General features: G+C 32.8%; 1 protein-coding gene across 1 annotated transcript; it reads left to right on the plus strand.

The window, feature by feature from the left end:
- The first annotated feature begins 2,043 nt into the window (after positions 1–2,043).
- Positions 2,044–7,532, plus strand: LOC114281058 (uncharacterized). The gene is made up of 2 exons (XM_028223505.2): positions 2,044–4,064; positions 6,733–7,532. The coding sequence occupies exons 1-2, from the start codon at positions 3,691–3,693 to the stop codon at positions 7,220–7,222; spliced, it is 864 nt and encodes a 287-aa protein (XP_028079306.2). The 5' UTR covers positions 2,044–3,690; the 3' UTR covers positions 7,223–7,532.
- Positions 7,533–9,682: the final 2,150 nt, after the last annotated feature.

Genomic DNA, 9,682 nt, shown 5'->3' on the forward strand with positions numbered 1-9,682 from the left:
ATTTCTTTTTCTAAATCGTTATCTAAATATATGATCCAAATACAACTTAAACCAGTGGTACACACACTGCAACCACAACACTACATTCAATCACTTAGTTTTCTTATATTTGAAGAACTATAATTTTTTATATTGAAATCCCCAACATAAACCACACAGAGTCACACAAATATTGGTAGAATTGTAGCTGACACCCTATTATATTCAATCACTTTAGTTCACTTGTATTTGGAGAACTATAATTTTTAACATTGAAATCTAATCCATTTTATTTTATTTTATTTTTATTTTTTAGTTTTTGCAAGGGCAAGGAATCTCTCTTTATATATCACACTAGAATTTCATGCTACATACTTCTCCTTTGTTACATTGTTGAATGCTGACATCCAACTAAAGTATCAACATGGAGATGACTCCCTTTTTCAAACTCATCCTATCAGTATGAGAATTTCTGTGGTAGTAGTATGCATTTATGGCTTGGCAGCTCTGTCCGGACATGCTCAGTTTTGTTCAAAGTATTCTCGAATCTTCGGCCATGTTATTATGGTCTTGAGAGTTCTTTCCCCAATCTCCCTTATCTTTGTCTTCATCCCAAATGGGCTCAGCTGCCTTCTTTACATCATTTGTTTTATTTTCTCTGTTATGGTTGTGGCATGGGACTTGCTTCTTGTGTACAACCAATGGATTTTCCAAAGGATTAGAATTGCATTACTCAACATGTTTACATGTTTCTTCCAGTTTAGATAATTGGGATCTAGACCAGGACTGGGACCGGATCTGAAACTGAGATGTATTAGCCTATGAAAAATGTTAGAGATCTATTACTTAGACCCCGCAAAATTACCTATAATGATATAACAGGGGAGTTGAGCATTATATAATTGTGTGACAAATTAAAAATTGATACATATCATATCACATTATTATGAATTAAATTGAGAAAGTGTTTTTGGGGGTTTATGACATTTTCTACTAAGATGTAGACTGTAGTGGCCATCTCTCTCTCTCTCTCTCTCACACACACACATACACACACACACACAAACTCTTTATATGCATGTTTGACAATTAGGTATTCCTATGGATAAATTGATTTGTACTCAAAATATAACTAAGTAAGAAATAAATACATTCTCAAATGTAAAATTCAAATAATAAATGAGAAATTTTATAAACATAAACATTAATTAATAGTTAGATTGTTGAAATCACAATTTTATCTTAAACAATAAATAATAAACCAGTCCTTTAAATATATAGTGTTATATAAATATTTTTCTATCAACTTTCTACTTTAATTTTTCACAATCCGTACATGTAATACAATTAAAGATATAAAATTAATTACACAATTACACAATTTTATTTAATAATTTATCTCATACTACAAATTCATTAAACCCAATATTGCATAATCTCGGTTAAAAAATGGCAATGTCGATACCGGTGATGTTTCGCAAAACCTCTCAAACACAACTCTCTCTCTCTCTCTCTCTCTCTATATATATATATATATATATATTAATGTATACATTTTGTTGATTTGATCGACGATTGAGCATTGCAGGGAGTATTCTGAGTGCTGGTGGCGGTGGACCGTTTGAAAAACCAGTGTCGTCGGATTGGGCGGACATGATTGACGGATTCCAGAAGGCGGCGCTGGAGCTTCGGCTTAGGATTCCACTGATCTACGTGACTGAGGCTATTCATGGTAACAACGTCGTCTATGGTGCCACTGTATTTCCTCGGTTTACTTGGAGAGAGAGGGAGAGAGATCTCTGAGATCTCCATCCGATCCACGAGGCGTTGCCGCCGTGAGGGTTTCTCTTCTATTCTCTTTTCTCTCATCTCTGTTCTTCCTCTCTCTGTATATATATATATATATATATATGTTTGTATATATATATATACACCAGATCAGGAACAAATCTATTTGTTGGTGTGTGTGTGTTGTTTTTATTGTTGTTGTTGATGATGATGAAACACATTAAACAAAATTTGATAGATCATATCTATTCAAATGGTAGAGAAATGCTAAATAGAAAAATGTTCACCTTGTTTGGTTTGGTTTTGGAAAAAAGATTTTGGAAAAAAATTTTGAAAATTTTGTTTGGTTTGTAATTTTTTTCAAAAAAATTTTAAAATCACTTTCTGTCTTTTACATATCAATCAATTATTTTTTCTCTCTCCTCTCTCTTTTTCAATCACTTTTTCTCTCACATACATCTACTTAATTATAATAAAATATCAAATCATCCCAAACTCTTAAATTCTAAAATTATTTTCAAAATGAATAATGTTTGAGGGCCCGAAATTAGTGGCTCGAATTTGGCTCAAAACCCAAAACGACGTCGTTTTGGGTTTTGATTTTTTTTTTTTTCTTCCTTTTCTTTCTTCTTCTTCGTTGCAGGACGAGAGAGAGAACACAAAGACGAGAGCGAGAGCGAGAGCGAGAACGCAAGTCGTCGTCGACATCGCAGCCCGTCGGCGTCCCAGCTCGTCGCCCGATCTCGCAGCTCGTCCCTCGTCGTTCGTCGGCATCACAGCCCCGTCTCCACCTCTGCCTCCGCCCGCCGCCGCCTCCGCATCCACCTCCGCCTCCGCCTCCGCCTCCACCTCCGCTTGATTTTGTTGGCCCCTCCAGTTGAGTTCTTCTTCTCATCCTCCTTCTTCCCCTAATTTCGAGCCAAATTCGAGCCCCTATATTCTGGCTCTATAGCATTACTGTTTCAAAATATACAACCAAATAAATTACAAAAATTTCTAAACTCTCTTCCTAAAATATTTTTTGAATACTTATCTCTCAAAATCAAACCAAACAATGTCTTCTTTGGCTGGATGTTCAAAGAACTGAAACAAAAAAGAGAGAGGAAGTGACGTGAGAGAGAAACTAGATATGGAGAGTAAAAATTGAACTGATACTCTATTTGTTTAATTTTATGAGTATAATGTGAAAAAATTTATAAAATTTTAACAGATAAATAAAATTTAGGAAAAAATTAAATAGATAAATAGAATTTAGAGAAAAAATTAAACAAATAGATATAATTTAAAGAAAAAATTTGAATAGGTAGATAAAAAATTTGAACAGATAAATAAAAAAAATTGAATGTATAGAAAATAATTTAAACAAATAAATATAAATTTTAATAAATAATCAATGAAAAGTCAAACCGATAAAAAAAAATCAAAGGTAAAATTAAAAACAAAATAATATTTTTAAAATTTCTCACTAAACCATTTCACAAAATATAAACCTCTCATAAAAAAAAAAAAAATTCCCTTAAACCGAATACTTGTACCCTTCCTAAATTAAATTTATCACCAATTAACTCGTTTTACAAACCACAAAAGACAATTCTTGTTTTAAAAAAAATCTCAAATTGTAATTTACCATTATTTGAGGTCCCTCATGCGATATTTCTATCTACCAATCACAATTTTTCCAATTTAATTAGCCGATAATTCCAATTATCCAAACAAAACTTATCCAATGCCCTTTTGCCATTTTTCTTCCTCTATTTCCGAGAAAACCCAATCTTGATTTTTCTCTGGAAACAAACAAACTCCATCTGGAATATTCCCGCACTTTCCTCTCCCTCTTTCTGCATCACAAATGGCCTTTTCCGATCAATCACACCTCTAATTCCACCGATTCTCCGTCGTAATCTCATCGGAATCTGACGTACGATGCCTATTCTCGTTCCTTCTGTCAAAGTCTCCTCCATCTCCGGTTACCGCCTGGAAATTCCGACGAATTTTCCGAGGAATGTTGGAAAACAAACAGTGTTGAAGAAAAAATGCAGAGGTGGGGTTAGGGTTAGGGTTTGTTCGAGGATCAAAGATATGGAGGTTGGGATTTCAGAATTAGGGCATAATGTGGGGTTGTTTGGTCAATTCTCCGCTCCGGTGATGACCAGTACGACGTCATCGCCGCCGAGGCAGAGCAAAGAGAATGAAGAAGAGAAGCATAATTACTATGTGAATACGGGGTATGCGATTCGGACTCTGCGGGAGGAATTTCCAGAGCTGTTCTATCGGGAACTCACTTTTGATATCTACAGGTTTGAATTTGATTTCCTCGTTCTTTTTGGATTTATTTTGTGTTTGGTCGCTGAGAAATGTGGGGAATAAAGTTTTGAACTTCAGATTCTTAGTGAGTAGATAGGACCTGAAGGCTGAAACTGAAACACAAATTTTCACTCAAGTAATCTTATTTGATTGGTTACTTGTTATGGAAAGTAGGGAAAACTGGACATAAATAGAAATCTGAGTCTATAGGCACCACACATACAAGGGTTTATCTGTGTATATGTAAGTATACAAGTGTATACATTTATGTATGGGGAAATTTCACATTACTCCTTGTTGTTTGGCCATGATAACCCCCTCTTATTTGGAAATAATCACATAGCTCCTCGTGGTCTGTGGACTTTGTAGACTGAAGCTCACCGTTTAACATTTCATTCAACTTAAAAAGCAAAGTGTATAACTCGTGCCAGTCCTAAGGGGATTTTTTTAATTTTGAGGGAGTAAATCGAGCTGGGAATAAAGCACACGAGGTTAAAAGTACATTTTGATGCCCAAACAAATGATGAAAATATCATAGTTTACACACTTACTTAAATACAGGGTATTTTAGTATTTTCTATTAAATTGTTTACGGGTTTAACAGTGCACTTCAATTCACAAACCACAAGGGGACTATGTGGTTATTGCTATTTCCAAATGAGAAGGAGATAATCCCCGCACATGGGTCAAACCACAAGGGTAAAGTGAAATTTGCCCTTTATCTATTAACTTGGGTTTATGTGTGTTTGTGAGTGGATGTTGTTCAGAATACCGGTTTTTCCTCAATTTGTTGAATTGGCACTAATTGTATTTAAGTACACTAGAGCCATTAGCAACTAAAAATTCATGTTTGGGACCATTTTTGTTTTGTTGAGGCTGGTGTTTGAGACAGGAGCACTAATGTTTGATTGATTGTTTAAGTATGCCATATAAGTGGTAGTTTTCCACTAATTGCTGTTATCGATATTAATGGAGTGGAGGTAAATTTGTGTATGACTGTAAAGTGTAAGCTTTTCAAGAGCTGTGATATCATGATTTTAGTACAACAGAGCTTGATCACTTAGCAGTGAAATACATGAAAATGTGTAGTGACAATTAACTCACTTCATTTTCCTAGCAATCAAGTTTTAGCCAGTGATTATAATTAATTGTGGGATAGTTCTTGATGAAATGAATAATTAGATTTTTTTTTTCTTGTCAATCATTTCAATGACATCACGGCACATATTGGGTGTTTTATCTGCAAAATTAAATCCCTCCACCCAGTGGCATCTTCAGGAATTTTGTCCAATATGTTCATTCAAAATCCCCTGCCCCCCCAAACAAAATGAATTACATCAAACCAACCTCTACATAATGAAATTAATTCATAAAAACTTCAATTTAAACTCAATTCAATTTCCCTGACTTTTAGAAAATTAAATTGTAATGTGTAAAAGGTCTTGTTAACGTGTGTTCTTAGGATACATGTTAAGTATGCTTAAAAAGATTGTACATTCTTTATTACAATGACTTTCATATAGAATGTACAAGTCTTTCAAGTTTTTTAACTTGTGCCCTAAGGTCACACATTGACAAAATCCATTTGTAAATTATTATTTTTTGTTTTTTATTTCTTTCCTAGTCCGACTCTAATGTAGTGAACAAAAAGATCAGATTGATCTCAAGTAGTAAATAGAACGAGCCATGATGCAGAGGGTGGTGGAGGGGGTATCCCATCAACAAAATGAAAATCAACTCACAAGACAACAAGAGAAATTTTGTGAAACTTAACTATGCTACTGCAAAATTTATTGAACTTCTTTGTTGTATCTTTCATATATGTTCACTTTCAGTTAATGAAGTGTTTGTGTCTAAAATCCTCCCCAGAAAGTTTCTCCCCAAATGCCGTTGTATATTTATACAACAGCCAGTGAGCTCATGCATAGGGTGTGGACGATGTCTGTGCTTATACACAATATTGTATAATGAAATTGCTGAAATCTTTCAATTGGAGCTTGGGTTCTGCTGTTAAATGTGGAGTTGGAAATAGGAGTCAGAATCTTGTTGGCCTTCATTTAGAAGTTAGCATGGTATATGCCATAGTTCTTGTTTTTGTTTGGTGTTCTTGGGTCTGAATATGAAGTGTTTCTATTTGTGTCCAATCAATTCATTGTACGCATGACAAATAGAACCGTATGTCATTCCAGGCTAAGAGAGAATAAGAATGTCCCATGCATGGTTAATAAAAAATATTCTATAGTATTCTTGAACTGTTCTATACTTGTTTATGTATACATGCTTGAAATTTAATGAATGATGTCTTTTCGTACTGCATGAATGAGGTATTCGGGTGCCTCATGCTCATTACTGTCTAGTTGAGAACCACATGCAATTTAGGCTTATATACATTATTTATTATTGGCCATACGAGTTTTTGAGAGACTTTTTTTCTTTTTAATTTTATGCAAGTGTAGCATATAGCCAAGGGATATCAATAAGTTTCCATAAAAGAAAAAAATTATAAAGTCAAGGGATACTGATAATGCTACGTGTTTTCTGTTCAGTAACATGCTCTTAATGGAGTAAGCTCTAATATTTATCCCAAAATTGGATCAAAGATTCCCTATTTAGTATTTAGTTCTCAATATTATGCCAATGTCTTTCGTTTCCTTTGTATAGGGATGATATTGTCTTCAAAGATCCACTCAACACTTTCTTTGGAATTGAGAACTATAAGTCTATTTTCTGGGCACTACGATTCCACGGCAGGATATTTTTCAGGGCCTTGTGGCTTGACATCATCACTGTGTGGCAGCCTGCTGAAAGCACCATCATCGTCCGCTGGACTGTCCACGGCATCCCACGAGTACCATGGGAGAGCCGCGGTCGGTTTGACGGCACTTCTGAGTACAAACTCGATAAGAATGGGAAGATCTATGAGCACTGTGTTCACAACATCGCTCTGAATGCACCCCCAAAGTTTCGTGTACTGGCTGTTGATGAACTAATCCAATCAATTGGCTGCCCCTCAACTCCAAAGCCTACATATTTCGAGGTTTCACCCGTTTGGATTACAAACTCTGTGCCTTTAACTTGGGTTAGGGACTATCTGACTTCGTTTTTTGCCTTTGATCGGAGATCTGAGGCAGGATCATCGAGGAGAACATAGTATTGCTTTAAAAGCTCCCCGATTTTGGTATATGTTGTGTAGTATATACAGCCTTGCACAATCTTATGTTTTGAATAACTTGTTCTGTATTCTGACACGACTCTGGTGTTGACTCGATTACTCTTTCTTGTTTACGCTGAAAATTCTCTGGGAGCTGCTAAGAGTCAAGTTTTTGGCACTGGGAAATTCTGAGTTGTAGTGACCTTGTTGGGTGTAATTACTAGACTGGAATTGTAAGCTTTGGGCATATACATACTGTGATTGTATATTTTTGTATAGTGAAATTGCAAAGTTAGGGTTCCTTTGTTTATTTTGTACCATGTGTTTTCAGCCAATTATTAAGAGATAGCATGAATAAGAACTGTAACTGTGCAACCACTGGGATTATCCTGGTGGCCAGAACTCGTGAATTTCGCTAGGAGGTCATGGGTTTGATTTTCACTCCCCTCCTCTGAAAGAAAATGAAAAAGAGCTGTGCGTCCAAAACAGTTCTAATTCGTCTATATACACAGAATTCGAAATGTAACACTAGTGATTGTTTTTGTTTTTTTTTTTTTCATATGTCAATAAATGGTAGTATAATTTTTACAATAATATTTGATTATGGACACAAAGGTCTAGATTTGACAGTAAAATGCTTAGATGTTGAAAAAAAAAAATTTAAAAAAATTTAAAAAAAATTAAAATTAACCTTTAGAGGAAGTTAATTATGCTAATGCTTGCATTTTCTGTCTTCTTTTCTCTTTTTTCCTGTAGTTTTTCCCTCTTATTTTCTCAACTTATTCCTCCTTGCTTTCGGTGTATAAAAAAGCAAAAGGAATAATAGTAATAATAATAATAATGGAAGTAATGGTCCACCAAATCAGGGGGTCTCAATTTCAATTGATGAATTACCCAATTGACTATCAGGTTTTATGTCATTATTACCGTGTTGAATCTTGTCAAATAATGGTTCAATTTTCAATTTGATTTCAAAGTGCTATAATACCTTACTCTTTATAAGATGTCGTTTTTTATTTTTATTTTTTATGTTACCTAAAATTCACATGGAGAACATTAAAATAAAAAAACCAATTTGGTAGCTTTTGGGACTGGAATCTCTCCAATTAGATAGTTCAGCCTAACTCAATGTGGATTCATTTTGGACTTATCTCAATAATCTGAATTATTTATTTTGTAAGATATTTCAAAGAGATCACGCATATAAAAAATCAAGTCGATTAGATATTGAGAGCTATTTGATCCGATTATATTTTTCTAAAAAATAACTAACAGACTACTTTTAAAATTATACTTTCCGTTAATTATTATTTTTTAAAATGTGATCTAATCGAATGACTCTCAACGTCTGATTGACTTAATTTTTTATATGCATAATTTCTTTAAAAGACTCTACAAAATGAATTATTTAAATCATAAAAACGCACTCAAAATGGGATCACAGTGGGTTGGACCGTCTAATTGGAATCCAGTGTGCTCTTTGTTTATCAGTAGTACCAACAACCACATTGATGAAACAACTTAACCGTTCATACAACAATTCCTTACCAATTCCTCAAAAAAAAAAAAAAAAATCCTCACCAAATTATAACATATGGGGAATGACTTCCTTTAACCACATTTATCTAGTTAGAAAAATATATATATAAAAAAGAAAGTAAAAATCACTTGATTTGCTAGATCTAAAATTGTTTCGAATAATCTACATAAATATATTTTTTAAATTTTTTTATGAAAAAATATATTAAAAAAATAAAGAGTTGATGTAATAAATAAAAGAAAATAAAATAACTATTGTATGGGATGCCAAATCAATCAACAATAAAACTTTTTAAATAAAAATTTAAAAAACGTATTGTGTTTGGTTTGAGTTTTTTGAATTTAGTTTTTTGAAAACTGGAGTTTTTTTGTTTTTGTGTTTTTTTGTTTTTAGTGAATATTTTTAAAATTTTAAACATTTTTTTAAAACTTTAAATGTATCTAAAAAGTAAAAAATTTGCGAAAAAATATTTTTAAAAATTAATAAATACATAAAAATATAAAAAATGCACTGAATTCTTGTATTTTTTTGTATTTTTGGTATTTAGTAAATTTTTAGAAGGTTTTTTTCAATTTTATTTTTATTTTTTAGGTATATTTATGTTAGGTATGTTTAAAAATTAAAAAAATTGTTCAAAATATTAAAAAAATTCAGTAAAAACAAAAAAATATAAAAAATAAGAAAATAAAATTTTTTAAAAAGTATTTTTAAAAAATAATAAGCGGAATTTTTTTAAAAGCGCTTTTTAAAATAAAGAATTCAAGAGCCAGAGATGCTCCACCTGCAATACATAAATTTCGAGTTCAACAACATGCGGTAGTGTTGACTCTAAAAGCGACAAGTCCCATTTTAATTTTGATTTTGAATTTTCAAATATAATTTTTTAAATTTTTTGTTTTGTTATTTTTAATCAATAGTTT

This window comes from Camellia sinensis, chromosome 5, assembly GCF_055761805.1.
Source record: "Camellia sinensis isolate YWXY chromosome 5, ASM5576180v1, whole genome shotgun sequence".
NCBI classification, from domain to species: Eukaryota; Viridiplantae; Streptophyta; class Magnoliopsida; order Ericales; family Theaceae; genus Camellia; species Camellia sinensis.

Coding starts and splice junctions, on each gene's coding strand:
- LOC114281058 (XM_028223505.2), top strand. CDS start 3,691: ATGCCTATTCTCGTTCCTTCTGTCAAAGTCTCCTCCATCTCCGGTTAC. Junction 4,065..6,732: donor CTCACTTTTGATATCTACAG/GTTTGAATTTGA, acceptor TCCTTTGTATAG/GGATGATATTGTCTTCAAAG.